Source organism: Chinchilla lanigera, unplaced genomic scaffold (genome assembly GCF_000276665.1).
Source record: "Chinchilla lanigera isolate Chin_1 unplaced genomic scaffold, ChiLan1.0 scaffold00050, whole genome shotgun sequence".
NCBI lineage: Eukaryota > Metazoa > Chordata > Mammalia > Rodentia > Chinchillidae > Chinchilla > Chinchilla lanigera.
The window spans coordinates 13,050,677-13,064,773 of record NW_004955451.1 but is presented as its reverse complement, the minus strand read 5'-3'; the positions used below and the strand labels follow the sequence as shown (position 1 = coordinate 13,064,773).

The 14,097-nt window shown below is 52.1% G+C and overlaps 1 protein-coding gene across 4 annotated transcripts; it reads left to right on the top strand.

Moving 5' to 3' along the window:
• The first annotated feature begins 4,294 nt into the window (after positions 1–4,294).
• Snx11 (sorting nexin 11) lies at positions 4,295–13,125 on the top strand. 4 transcript variants are annotated; one of them, XM_013519425.1, is made up of 10 exons: positions 4,295–4,515; positions 6,101–6,203; positions 6,947–7,006; positions 7,138–7,315; positions 8,146–8,186; positions 8,838–8,924; positions 8,999–9,099; positions 9,575–9,670; positions 9,801–10,013; positions 11,681–13,125. In XM_013519425.1, exons 5-10 carry the CDS (start codon positions 8,163–8,165, stop codon positions 11,955–11,957), a joined length of 798 nt encoding a protein of 265 aa, XP_013374879.1. In that variant the 5' UTR covers positions 4,295–4,515; positions 6,101–6,203; positions 6,947–7,006; positions 7,138–7,315; positions 8,146–8,162; the 3' UTR covers positions 11,958–13,125. The 4 variants fall into 4 exon arrangements, with proteins under 4 accessions (XP_013374879.1, XP_013374880.1, XP_013374881.1 ...); XM_013519426.1 differs by lacking the exon at positions 7,138–7,315; XM_013519427.1 differs by lacking the exons at positions 6,101–6,203; positions 7,138–7,315 and having other exon boundaries at positions 4,479–4,515.
• Positions 13,126–14,097: the final 972 nt, after the last annotated feature.

Below are 14,097 nucleotides of genomic sequence, written 5' to 3'. Positions count from 1 at the left end.
GCAGGCGCTTTGCCGCTGAGCTAAATCCCCAGCCCCTGTCCACCCTAAATTCTTTGTCGTTTTGGCGATAGGTGCTTGCTATTTGGTCCAGGTTAGCCTTAAACTCAAACTCTTGATCCTCCTGCCTCAGCCTCCCAGAGTGCTGGGGTTAAGATGTGTGGCATCCCATCCGCTGCCAGAAGGGGGTATTTTAATTCTAGTCCAGGTTTTACTAGGAAGTCATTATAAGAGTCAGATAAAAGAGAAAAGAAACTTCTTAAGCCTATTTGCCCTTTAAAGGAAGGTACTTGTTAATATCAAATGACTAAATCTTTAACAATAAAATTTCAAGTAGTAGTCAAAATGAAACAAAGAATTTTATAGTGTATGTGGGGAATGTTTTAAAAGTTCTGTACCTCCTCTTTCCTTTTTTCTTTTTTTGTGACAAGGTTTCCTTTTTTTTTTTTTTTTTGTACCAGAAATGGAACTTGGGACTTTGTTGTGACAAGGTTTCAATATGCAGTTCAGGCTAGCCTTGAGCTCACTTTGTAGCCCAGGCTGGCCTTGCAGCAATCTTCCTGCCTCAGCCTCCTGAGTGCTGGGCAGGTGCTGTGCTGCTGAGTTATATGCCCAGCCCTCCCCTCTCTTTAAATCACATTTCAGAAGCAGTTACCTCTCATACTTAAAAGAGCTACCATTTACAAGTCTTTTCCTTTCCAAAACATTACTGCTAATTCCACAGAAATGCCGTCAGGTAGGCCCCAGTAACACTTCCATAGTTGCTAGATTTTCAGTGTGGCTGAGGCTGAGGTTTAATGAAGTCCTGAGGCCTGTCCAGTGATACACATCAGGTAAACAATAGAGATGGTTTAATCCTCTTCCTGTGACAGATGTATTTCCTGTGGCGATCAGCCGTTTTGCCTTGAACAAGACTATGATGACTCAGTTGCAGTTAGCCTTAGAAAAGGAACTTTGAAAGTCGGGCATGGTGGTGCATGCCTGTAATCCCAGCTCTCTGGAAGGCTGAGCCAGGAAAATTATAAATTTGAGCCTAGGCTGGGCAATGTGTCGACTTTGCAAATCCCTGTTTCAAAATAAAAATGAAGGTTGAGTGTAGTGGCACACATCTGTAATCTCAGCACTCGGGAGGGTGAGGCAGGAGGATGCCAGTAGTTCGAGGGCAGCCTGGGCTATGTGGTGAGTTTAAAGCCAGCATGAACTACATAGCAAGACTTTGTCTCAAGAAGCCAAATAAAAGAAAGTAAAAGGTAAAAAAGGGCTGAGAATGTAGCCCTTTAAAAAATATATTGGAGCTGGGTGTGGTGGTACATGCCTGTAATCCCAGCACTCAGGAGGCTGAGGCAGGAGGATCTTTGTGAGTTTGAGACCAGGCTGGGCTACAAAGTAAGCCCAAGTCCAGCCTGAACTGCATAGCAAGACACCGTGTCTCAAAAAAACCAAAAAAAACCAAAGTATTGTGTGTGGTGGCACACACCTGTAATCCCAGCACTTAGAAGGCTGAAGCAGGAGGATTGCCAGAAGGGTGAGGCCAGCCTGGAGTTCAAGGCCAGCCCTAAATTTGATCCTCAGGACTAGGGAAAAAAAGAATGCTGAAATGGTGGCACATTCCTATAATTCCATCTACTTAGGAGACTGAGTCAGGAGGCTCACAAATTTGAGACCAGTTTGGGCAATTCAGGGAAACTTTGTCTCAAATCCCAGCACTTAGAAGGATGAGGCAGGAGGATTGCCAGGAGTGTGAGGCTTGCCTGGAGTTCAAGCCTAAACTATATAGGAAGACCTTGTCTCTCAAGGCCATCCCCAAATATATTTCTCAAATCATGCACCTTTGCCTCTGGCTGGTTGGAGAGATTACTGTTAGGGAGATACAGGCCAAGTATTCTTTATCGGAAATGCTTGGAACCAGAGAACTGTTTTGGATTTCAAAGTATTTGCATATACATAATGAGATGTGTTGTGATGGAACCCAAACCTAAACATAAAATTCATTTATGTCCATATATATATATATAATTTGGGTGTGTGTGTGTGTTTTGAGACAGGGTCTCATTATGTAGTTCAAACTGCCCTGAAATTCGTGGAGATCCACCTGCTTCAGCCTCCCAAGTGCTAGGATTACAGGTGTGTGTCACCACACCCAGCTATGTTCATGTATATCTTATGCTCAGATAGTCTGAAGGATATTTTATACAACATTTTTAGTGCATTGGCATTTTGACTGCAGCCTATCATAGGTCAGGTGTGGAATCATATTGGCGCTCAAAAAGCTTTGGATTTTGGAGCATTTCAGAGTTGGGTTTTTGGATTACAAATGCTCAATGTGTAATTATGTCATTTGCTGGCATTTCAGGTATGATAAGGATTGGTTCATTTATCAAGAGTTAGAAATTACTGAGCCAGGCATGGTGGTGGATGTCTGTAATCTCAGGAGACTTGGGGCAGGAGGATCACCACAAATTTGAGGCCAGCCTGAACTATATAGCAAGACCCTATCCCAAAAAAGCGGGGGGTAGGGATTAAACAGAGACAGAAAAGAGTTAAACAGCCTACTTCTACTTACACAGTTGAGATGTGAGTTGAACTAGCTGCTTTTTCATAGAACACCAGTTTTTGCTTGTTTTGTGGGACAAAGTCTTACCATGTAGTCCAGGCTGGCCTTGAATTCGGATCCTCTTGTCTCAGCGTTGCAGAGAGCTGGCATTACAGGTGTGACCTCTTCATCACTTTTTCTTTCAGCATTGGGCATTGAACCTCGAGTCTTTGCACTGAGCTACATCTTCAGGCCTTTTAAATTTTGAGATAGGCGCTCACTGCTGAATCAGTAAGTTGCCGAGCTGGGGTTGGAACTTGCAGTTTTCCTGCTTCAGCCTTCCAGAGAGCTGGGATTCCAGGTGTGCTCCACTGCGCACAGTCCCTTAATAACTTTTAATGCACCTCAAGACCATAACACTGCCAGGTGTGGGGGCCACACACTTGTGATCGCAGCACGCAGGAGGCTAAGGCAGGAGGATTGCTCTGAGTTTAAGGCCAGCTTAAACTAGGGAGCGAGACCTTGTCTCAAAACAAATATGCAACACCCCCATAATGTTAACTGAAATAAATCAAGATACACGCTTAAATATCCCATGGCTTCTTTTACATGAGTAATCCAAAATATAAATAAAGAGAAAAACAAAAGATACATAATAGGAAACAGGTATTTTTTTTTCTTTTTATAAAAAGGAAAGGGACCAAGAGATAGGTGGGAGAGGAGGAAGAGGATAATAAAGGAGTTAGGATGTATTACTACCCACTGCCATTATGCATGCGATTATGTATTACAAATATGTACCAGTAAAAATTTAAGAGAGTTGATGTATGCAGGGCGTGGTGCACACGCCTGTCATCTCAGACTGTGGAGACTGAGGCAGGAGCATCGCTGCAAGTTCGAGGCCAGCTTGGGCTACATATTGCGTTCAAGCCCAGCTTGAACTACAGAGAAAGAACTTGTCTCAAAAAAAAAAAACAAAAGAAAAGTTTATGTAAAAGGATCCTGAAACCAAAAAGTTTGAGACACACTGCTTTACATGTAATAATCTCCACTATACAGACGAGGAAACTACCATTGCATTTTGTACCGGTTCCTGAAGATTTAGGATTAGTTGAAGGACACAAGGTCAGTGTAGTGCCGGGTATTGCACCCAAATCGCCTTCTCCAGGCGAGAGTATCATTGCTAAAATATTTAAACCGGTTAATGAAAAGAATTTTTTTTTTTTTTTTTTTTGAGACAGAGTTACGCTCTGCAGTTCCAGCTGGCCTTAAACCACTAGGTCTCATAGCGATCCTCCTGCCTCAGCCTCCAGAGTGCTGGGATAACGGGCGTTCACCATCACGCCCAGCAGAAGACATTCTGATCGCTGCCGAAGTCTCCAGCATATTTCACGGCTCTCTAGCTGGCTAACTACCTGCATGATCCTTCTCCGTCTGGTTTTCGCTGACGATCTGCGGCTTCCGGAATCCGAATTCCGCTGGGGAACTGTAACTCACGGGGTTCAAACTGGGGCTCTCTAGGGATTTACTGTGGCTCTAGGAATGTGGGCGTTCTCCTCCTGAGCTGCTCTTTGCAGAACTGACCAACAGTGACAACTTCTGCGGCCGGGACCCACTCCCACGCGCTGAATGACGTCCCCTGGACGCTGATTGGCTACACTCCACGGCTGCGGGCAGTGGACGCGGCTTTGGGTCTGACGTCAGCACCCTAGCGCCCCCCCGCATCCTCGCCCACCCTCCCGCGCGGGTTGTGAGTGGAGACTCCATAGCGACCCGTCTCGGACTGGGCAGGACATAGCCACGCCTCCTGGAGCTCATAGCCACTGAGAGCCCGAGCCTGCGGGGGCGGGGCCTCCAGGGCGGCGTGGATTGGCTGATTGAGAGCCGTCTCCCGCCGTGCACTGGGGTACCGGCGACTCACCCGGAAGGAGAAGCCCGGACTGGTTGTAAGGCGGTGTTGCGGTGGGAGTCGGCGCTGCGCCCAGGTGAGTGGGTGTGGGCAGGGCCCCGGGGACTGCGTGCTGCTCACAGGTGAGGGGTCTTGGGCATTTGGGTGATGGCCTTGCTTGACACCCTAGGGAAGGGGCTGTCTCACCACTTGTGATGACGGTGAGGGCTTGCTGGGGGTCCCGGAAAGGAGCCCTGACTCCAGTTTACTCTGTGTGAGGACTCTTTCCTTCCCACTCCCAGCCTTCATCCGGAAAGGACGAGGCCACGGCGCGCACAGCTTGTTAAGAGTGGAGGAGAGGAGTGGCTGTAGTTAGAGTTCGGGGACGTTTACCCCGCGGCCAGGCTGCGGGTGATGGCAAGGCGCCCACAGGGGACGCGCTGGGTTGTGGGCGCCGTTGGTACCTCCCGAGTGGAAGGAGGAGCGGGGGACAGGGGGACAGACGTGAAACAGAGCTGCGTGGTTGAACACAAGGCGTGGTCAGACGGGGGCTTCTCTACCACCTGTGGGTGTAGAAGAGCTGTTTGCTTTGATACTGAGGATCGAACTCAGCTTTCTCGCTGAGCGACGTCCCCAGACCTGGTTGTCTTTTTAGGCAGGGTCTCACCAAGTCACTAAGTTCCCCAGGCTAGGCCCGAACTTGCCATCCTCCTGCCTGGTCCTCACAGAATGCTGGGATCAAGGCTTGCACCACTACGCCTGACTGAAATTTAAAAAAATTTTTTTTTTGTCTTTTTTTTGAGACAGGGTCTCGCTAGGCAGTTCAGTCTGGCCTTGAGCTCACTTTGTAGCCCAGGCTGGCCTCGAGCTCGCAACGATCCTCCTGCCTCAGCCTCCGGAGTGCTGGGATTACAGGCGTGCGCCCCAACGCCCGGCTGAAATTAAGATTTTGAAAAGCCTTAAAACAAATCCACTTTGGGCTGGGCGTGGTGGCACACGCCTGTAATCCCAGCACTTGGGAGGCTGAGGCAGGAGGATCGTTGCAAGTTCAAGATCAGCCTGGGCTACAAAGTGAGCTCAAGGCCAGCCTGAACTGCATCATGAGACCCTGTCTCAAAAAAAGACAGAAAAAAAAAATCCACTTTGGAAACAGCAAGCAGCTGGGTTCTCACTCAGCTATTGGTGCCTGTACAGGAGTTCATTGTGAAAGCTGAGGGATCCCTGACTCTGTCCTTTGTCATCTGCTGAGATGATACAGCTAAAGGACCTCCTGGTCCTCCTGGGGCAGAACTGAGCCTTATTTTCTTCTGGGAAATATCTGTGGGAAGGGAGATGATAGAGAACAGTAGTTGCTAGAAATTATTACCTAGAGTGTAGATTTTTATATTTGTTCCAATGTTTTAAACAAAAGTTACAGCCGAAGCTTTCTGGGTCCCCTTTAAATTTAGATTTCAGCATACTGCATCTCAGGGGCTCCTGGATTCCTTTGTTTTGATGCTGGGGATTGAACACAGAACCTTCACCCGGAGCTTCGTCCCTGCTTCATTGTTTATTTGGAGATGGGGTCAGGCACATCTCCCCAGGTTGAGCTTGAACTTGGGAGCTTCCTGCTGTAACTTCCCAGAGTGCTGGGGTTACAGATAGGTGACACTGTGCCTGGCCTTTTTTTTTTTTTTTTTAAGGCGGTACATAGATACTTCTTTCTGAATGATAATGGGCTCAGAGGGAAGAACCTTCACAAGGAGGTGATACAGGGCGCTGTCCAAGTTCTGCTCAAGACCAGAGGTAGGATGAGCTTTTAGTTGCTGACTTCAGGTTCTCAGTTTGGCCAACTTCTCCAGATGCAGAGGATGTAAACTCCACTGACGGTGTGGATGACCACAGTTTCCTTGACATCATCCTTCCTATTACTACTTTTGTGAAAAGACTTCTCAGAATATTTCATTCTCTGTTCCTTTGAACTGAAAGTTTACCAAATGCTTGAAAGAGAAGAAAAAAAGCCCCCTCCCTTTTTAAAAAACCTAAGCAGGTTAGTTGTTCACAACAAATCTTTGTGACTTCCCTGGTCATAGCCCCTGGGCTGCTCATACCTGGAATACTGTGGATTCAGTTCAGGGCCCTTTGGTAGTGGTGAGAAATCAGATTGTCAGCAAGAATACTGTTGAATACGGCATTGCAAAACCGCGGGTTCGCTCCACACTGCAGCCCCATTTTGTCACCTACCATGTCGCCTTGTCTCCGTGTGCAGTGTCTGTGTGCAGAGAGACCTTCTGGGATATTGGAAGGAATTGCAGAAGCTGTTTGCTCTGCTAATTTCGGGCCGTAAATGAGCTCCCTTTTTTTTTTTTTTTGAAACGTTCTCCTTGTGTTAGCAAAACATAAAATAGAAGGGAACTCATTACACACTCTTCTGATGGTAAGGCAGAACTAATAAGAGAATGCGTTTGAAATTAATTGTGGGACTGTAACACCGAGTGGGTGTGTGGATGGCGCCGGGCGGGGGAGCTGAGAGAGTCTTGTTTTCCCAGGGGCCGGCCCAGATCATTTGTTGGCAGTACTTACTGGCTGAAGTCAGTTTTCATTTCAAGGTAAATTGGAAAGGGAAATTAAACCTTATTGTTCCGCTCTTAAGAGAGGGGACGGGGATGGAGGCGGCAGCCGGGGTGAACGCTGGGGGAGTGGTTTTAGGAGTGACAAGATTAGTGCGGTATTTTAACAGAAGGTGACATCATGGGCCCCTTTGGACTGGAGCAACCCTGAGCCGCAGCCTTCACGGTCCCCTTGTCGGAGTGGGTGATGTTGCTCTGCGTGTAAACGACCACACTGGGGGACATCAGGGCTTAAGCTTTAATGAATCTTTGCAAAGGACCTGCGCAGCTGTGGGCGCCTGGGCAGAGGTACGCAGCGGATGGCATGTCGCTCGAGGAAGTGATTACGTCGCTTGCCTCCGGTGCCAGAGAACAGGTTCAGTCGGGCAGCCTCCACCAGGCAGCCCTCTCCCCGGAGCGCTCCCCGTGCCTGACCCACCAGCTGGGAGGTGACAGTGGCTAGGAAGACAAAGAGAGGCCCCGGCCTTGGTTTTTGTACCGGCTTGGTTTTCTCAACATGGCCAGGAGGGGGCGCTGTGAAGCTCGCTTACAAAGCTTTGCTCTGGTGCTGACCAGATGCAGCAGGGCCTGCATCCCTAAGGCAAAAATGTTTTTGTTTTTTTTCTGAGACAGGGTGTCGATATGTAGTTCAGGCTGGCCTTGAACTCAATATGTAGCCCAGGCTGGCCTCAAACTCGCAGTGATCCTCCCGCCTCAGCCTCCTGAATGCTGGGATGACAGGTATGCGACGCTGTGCCCGGCTAAAGCAAACATTTTGCAGCCTGACCTGCCTTTCTGGCCGCCTCAGATATGCTCGCCACAGCCCCCAGCGTGCTCTTTGTAGAGGTGGCCCTGTAGAGGTCTTGGGAGTGATCTGAGGACAGAGGCAAATTTCCCCGGGCTTTAAGTTTGCACTGAGCTAATGTAGGGGTGTGTGTGTGTGTTGGATTTTCATTTTTTGGTTCCTCTTTAAGTTGTACACAAGACCAAAAAAACTATATTATCTGGGTTTCCCCAGGGGGTGTCTGGTAGGAGCTTTGGGGGCTTTTTCCTGGGGGGGAGGGTGATGGGACAGAGGCACAGTAATAACTGAGCTTGTCCCTATGTCCTCTGTCCCCCCCCCCCATGTTTTCTTCCAGCCGGCTGTAGGTGCAGGATGTCGGAGACCCCAGAGCAGGAGGTAAGGGGGGTCCGCGGGCCTGTTGGGAGGGGTGGGTGCAGAGACGCGGATGCAGGCGCAGGAAACGGAGCAGTGCCGTTCTTCCAGGCACACCTTGGTGGTCCCCCAAACTCCAAATGAAGCCTGGAGAGGGAAGTCAGTGGCAGCCACATTGTTGGGAAGGGACGCTCCTTTTTTTGTTTTGGTTTGGTTTTTTGGAGATAAGGTCTTTTTTTTGTTTTGAAGCAAAGTCTCACTATGTCGCCTAGGCTGGCCTTGAACTCACGGCAATCCTCCTGCCTCAGCCCCCTGAGTGCTGGAATTATAGGCATGCATCACCATGCCTGGCTGGAAGATAGTGTTGCTATGTAGTTCAGGCTGGCTTAGAACTCATCAGGTAGCCCAGGCTGGCCTGGCTTGTAGGAATCCTCCTGCCTCAGCCTCCTGAGTGCTAGGACCGCAGACATGCAGCTTGGAATATAGACTTGAGGGCAGAGATTTTTGTCTTGTTCTGCTGTCTCCCCAGTGCTCAGCACAGGGCCTGACAAGTAGTGGGTGCTTGGAAAATAGCATGGAATGGAAAGGACAAAGAAATGCAGGCAAGTTGGTGCTGAGTAGGAAGGGCTGGGTCGCCCGCTGCCCGTGGTACTGAGGGCTGTTTCTTCCCCACAGGAAGTGATCACAGTCCGCGTGCAGGACCCCCGCGTGCAGAATGAGGGCTCCTGGAACTCCTACGTGGACTACAAGATTTTCCTCCACGTGAGCACGCGTGGAGCGCGGGCTGGGGAACCTGTGGGGGTCCCGGCCTGACCCTCTGCATTGCCTCCCTGCAGACCAACAGCAAGGCGTTCACCGCGAAGACCTCCTGTGTGCGGCGCCGCTACCGGGAGTTCGTGTGGCTGAGAAAGCAGCTGCAGAGGAACGCCGGCTTGGTGTGAGTCACTCCTGGCCTCCTCGCCTCTCCGCGGGCACTGGGGGTGTAGTGAAGGCAGCTTGCAACACGCCCGGCATTGAGAAAGGCCCTTCCTCCTTCCTTGCCTTCCTCTCTTCCTGCCTCCCTCTTGCTTTGCTTTCTTTTTTCTTTCCTTTCCTTTCCCTTTTCCTCTCCTTTTCCTTTTCCTTTCTTTCTATAGGGTCTCACTGTATAGTCCAGGCTGGTCTTGAACTCACAGTGACCCTCCTGCCTCAGCCTCCTGAGTACTGGGATGACAGGTGTGCGCCACCACACCTGGATTTTCCCATTTAAAGCGAACTGTATGGATTGGCAGACACTGTGCCGCTGAGCTATATCCCTGGCCCTTGAACTGTGTGGATTGGGCAACTCTTCAGAACACTTCCTTGATCAGGGCTGGCGTGGCTGTCCAGATATGACTCTCACATGACCTGGCTGTGCCTCTGTGACTTCACAGCCACGTACCCGAACTTCCTGGGAAGGCCCCCTTCTTCAGCAGCTCAGACGAGTTCATTGAGAAGCGGCGCCAAGGCTTGCAGCACTTCCTGGAGAAGTGAGCGGGTGTCGGGGTGGGGGGCGGGATGCCCGCGGGATACCAAGCCTGCCCTGCTCCCAGAGGCCCTCCCATCCTCAGAGTTCCCCGCGGGGTGACGCCCCGTGCTGTGGTCCCTGTGTTTCCCCAGAGTCCTGCAGAGCGTGGTCCTCCTGTCCGACAGCCAGCTGCACCTCTTCCTGCAAAGCCAGCTCTCGGTGCCCGAGATCGAAGCCTGCGTGCAGGGCAGGAGCCCCATCACGGTGGCCGATGCCATCCTGCACTACGCCATGTCCAACTGCGGCTGGGCCCAGGAGGAGAGGCCGGGCGTGACCCGCCGGGCCCAAGGCGATCAGCCCAACAGGTAAAGAGGACGCTACAGGAGGGCGTTGTGTCCCACCGTTAGGGGACGCGCGGTGTCTCAGCAGGAGAGCTTCGCAGCAGGCTTGTCTGAGTGTGTGGTTCTGGCGTCCTGAATGGGAATGAGAGGAAGGGAAGAAGACATCCTCGTTTGTCTTTTTTTTTTTTTTTTTTTTGAGACAGGGTCTCACCATGTAGCCCCAGCTGGCCTTGAACTCACTACCATCCTCCTGCCTCAGCCTCCTGAGTGCTGCGATAACAGGTGTGCACTGCCACACCCACCTCTTATTTGTCGTATTCTTTATCCCATCACCATATACCGATTTAAATAATAACTTGATTGGTGGGCATGGTGGCATACAAAAAAATTTATTGATATATCATAAGTTTTACCTTTTGTTTATTTATTTATCTTTTTGAGACAGGGTCTCACTCTGCAATTCAGGCTACTCTTGAGCTCTCAGTGTAGTGTAGGCTGGCCTCAGGCTCGCAGGGATCCTACTGTCTCAACCTCCTGAGTGCTGGGATTACAGGCATGTGCCACCATGCCCGGCAAAGTTTACCTTTTAAAAAAGTGTGTAGTCCTGTAGTTTTTAGTAAATTCACAGAGCTGTGCAATTATCAATCACTACTGTCCATTTTAGAACATTTACACATTCTAAACAAAGAAAGCTGGCCAGGCACTTTGGTGCATGCCTGTGATCCCGGCTACTTGGGAAGCTGAGGCAGGAGGATTGCCAGTTCAAGGCCAGTCTACACAACTTAGACCCTACATCAGGTTTGAAAGGGCTAGGGGTAGACACAGTGGTGGTGCACATGGCTAGCGTGGTGAGCCCCGGGTGTCGTTCCTAGCACTGTAGAAACAAGACAGCAAAGGAAACCCTGTGCCTGAGTGAGTGCCTCTGTCCTCCCCTCTGGTGACTCTGACCTCCCTGTGACATCACACACACAGGATATGTGGGGGAGCCAGGGATGGTGGCCCACAGCTCTCATCCCAGCACTCAGGAGGCTGAGCCAGGAGGATCACTGTGAGTTTGAGGCCAGCTTGGACTACATAGTTCAAGGCGAGCCCGAACTACACTGAGACCCTGCCTTGGAAAAATAAAAAACTGAACAAAACAGAAAAGAGACTTAGTTTTGCACTGGCTTTTCTCACATTTATGTGTGTCTGTGGTATTGAACCCAGGGCCTTCACGCTGAGCTACATGGCCCAGCCTTTTATGTTTTTCTTTTTGAGAGAGGGTCTCACTACGTTGCACAGTCTGGGCATAAATTTGCAATCTTCCTGCCTCAGCCTTCTAGAGTGCTAGGGTTACAGACATGCACCACCACATCTGGCTAGCATGTTTTTTGTTTTTGTTTTTGTATTTTTTGCAGGGTGGGTTGGGATCTTTTGAGATAGGCTCTCGCTTTGTAGCCTAGGCTGGCCCTGACGTCGCAAGGCTCCTCCTGCTTCAGCCTCTCAAATGCTTGGATCACAGGCGTGCACCACCCTACCCGGCTAGTGTAGTGTTTCTAAAGTGATCTGTCTGGACTAAGCTTAACTCTGCTTCAGGGCCTTCTGGGGCTGCATTCCGCCCCATGGCACAGGCGCGCCGCCCTGCGTGTCACGGTCGGCCTGTTCACCTCTGCCGGTCTGTGCAGCCCCTTTTCCCCCTCTCCCCTCTCCAGTTGCTGCTTTCTGCCGAGGTCAGGGAAGCGGGGCTCACCCTCGCCGCCCCCCAGCGATGAGCAGGACCACCTGGCAGTGTGGGCCCCTGTGGTTGACTCCGAGGCGCCTTCCCTGGAGGGCCCCGTGCTGCCGCCTTCCTCCTCACCACCGGCACCCTGTGACTCTGCTCGGCCTGATGAGGGACCCTCTGCCCCCCAGCCTGCGGGGCCGGCTGCAGGAGGCAACCATGCTGTACCTTTGGACACTGGCCAGTTGGATGCAGTTTGGGAAAACTGAGGTCTGTCTACTCTGAGCTCTGGTTCTACTTCAAGACGGTCAGAGAACGAGCTGGGCATGGGGCACATGCTTGTCATCCTGGCACCTGGGAGGCTGAGGCAGGAGGATCTCTACGAGCTCAAGGCCAACCTGGGCTACATAGCAAGAGCCTGTTGCAGAAGCCCTTCCATAAAAAAAGACAGTTGGAGAAGATGCAGGCGGTGACTGGTTCCAGTGGGTGGGGACGTTAGTTTGGGTGCACGGTCGGTAGAGATTGTTCTCCTGACTCCTCCGTAGAACAGCTGTTATGCAGCTGTTGCTAAGTTACAACACAGGGCCAAGGGCTGCTGGCTGGGAACAGAACCCTGGATTTAGTCTCTTGGGAGCTGAATTGTGGGTGGTTGATAGAGCCCTAGGTGACTGGCTTTAGGGACCTGCAGCTTTACTGAACAAGCTGGCCTGGAACCTGTGGCCATCCTCCTGCCTCAGCCTCCCGAGTGCTGTGGTGATGGATGTGCATACCCGGCTCCTCTTTCCTTTCTGTTTTGTATCCTGGGCATTGGGCCTAGGGCTGCTCCCCACATCCCTACCCTTTATTTTTTTATTCGAGCCAGCGCCTCTGGAGTTGCCTAAGCTGCCCTTGAACCCGTGACCCTCCTGTCTCAGCCCTGTGTTCCTCGGCAGCTGGGCCCTGCCTGCCTCCTTTATTGGAGCAGACCGCTTCCCCTCCTTGCTTTTCCTGCCTCACTGCTCCGGGACTTCCGCCAGCGGAGTGGGCCGGGAGCCGCCACAGTGCGGTGCATCGGAGGGAGAGATGCGCTTCCTCGCAGCTGGGGGGTGCGCAGCTGCCCGGGCTTTGTCTCAGAGGAGCGCGGTTCTTCCTGCAGGGCTAGGCTGGCCTTTCTGTTCCAGACCCTTTCCTTCCCCTCTAGCAGCAGCTCTGGAGGCCACCGTGTGGCGGGGAGGCCGCATGCTCAGTGCGGCAGGCCCGGGCCAGGGCTCCACTTCCGCCTCGCAGAGCCGCTGGGCATGGGGACAAGGCGCAGAGAGGCTCCCTGCATGGCCTCTTGCCTACGGCCCAAAGCCAGCCCCCTGTTTGTGACAGAGCCTCTGTCACTCCCAGCCTCTGTCACGGGGTCCCAGTTCAGAGTTGTGGGGCTTTGGCCTGGAATAAAGTGCAAGTATTTAAGCCCGTTGTTTCTGTTTGTGTCTAACAAGGTGGAGGTCAGGGTGCCCTTGAACTCGCTGTGTAGCCCGGGCTGGCCTGAGAACTCAGTAATCGTCCTGCCTCAGCCTCCAGAGTGCGGGGGTGACGGGCGTGTGCTACCACACTGGGCAAACCCTGAGTTTCTCAGCGTGGCAATGAAACCTCAGCACGGGGCCCAGCGGCTGTCCTGCCCCGCGTGTGCCGCCCGAGCGTGCAGCCTTCCCCGGGCCGGAACCTTGTTAGGTGTAATTTACCTGCCCTGTCGCCCTGCAGCCTGCGCGCCTTGCGGGGCCAGGTGCTGAACGCGAGATAAAGTTTGTCAACAGGCAGATGGGGAGCCGGGGCTGGCGCGCGCCCCTCTCTCCTGCCCGCCTCCCCTGGGCCTCTCCTTCATCTGATGCAGCCGAGCAAAGCGAGGCTCGAAAACCCACAGTGGCAAATCCAAAATGTCAAAGGAAGTTCATTTAAGAGGGGGGAAAAACCCCACACGCAGCCCTCGCGAAAACGCGACAGATGCTCCGCTAATGGCATCCGGGCCGCCGATTGGTGGGGGCGGCTCATGAATATTAATGATCCCAGGGCTCCAAATGGTGCAGCTGTGAACCCAGCTGTGCGCAGCTCTCTGATCTCGAAACTTCCAGACAGGAGCCAGGGGTGGTCCGCGGCAATTCCCTACTCAGCCAAAAAACAGCGCGCGCACTCGGCCGCTTCCGCCCGCCCCTCTCCGCCCGAGTCGCCCGACAGCAGGCGCCACGCAGACACGGCTGTGATTTTCCTGACTCCCGGCTTTTTTAACGATCGATTAGCAGCTCGCGCTGCAGCTCCGCGCCCCTCCGAGCCGCCCGGTGCTGTGCTGAGTTGCGGGTCAGTCGCGTCCAGGGAAGGCAGGGCTTTGCTATGAACTTCCCCCTGTGAGCCCCCCAAGGTCCCCAGGTGTCCTTAGGTCCGGGGGAC

Bases quoted from the DNA above. Each gene is read 5' to 3' on its own strand.
- Snx11 (XM_005394248.2), top strand. The intron at 8,187-8,837 runs GTAAGGGGGGTC...TCTTCCCCACAG, and splicing joins CGGAGACCCCAGAGCAGGAG to GAAGTGATCACAGTCCGCGT. The intron at 9,100-9,574 runs GTGAGTCACTCC...GTGACTTCACAG, and splicing joins CAGAGGAACGCCGGCTTGGT to CCACGTACCCGAACTTCCTG.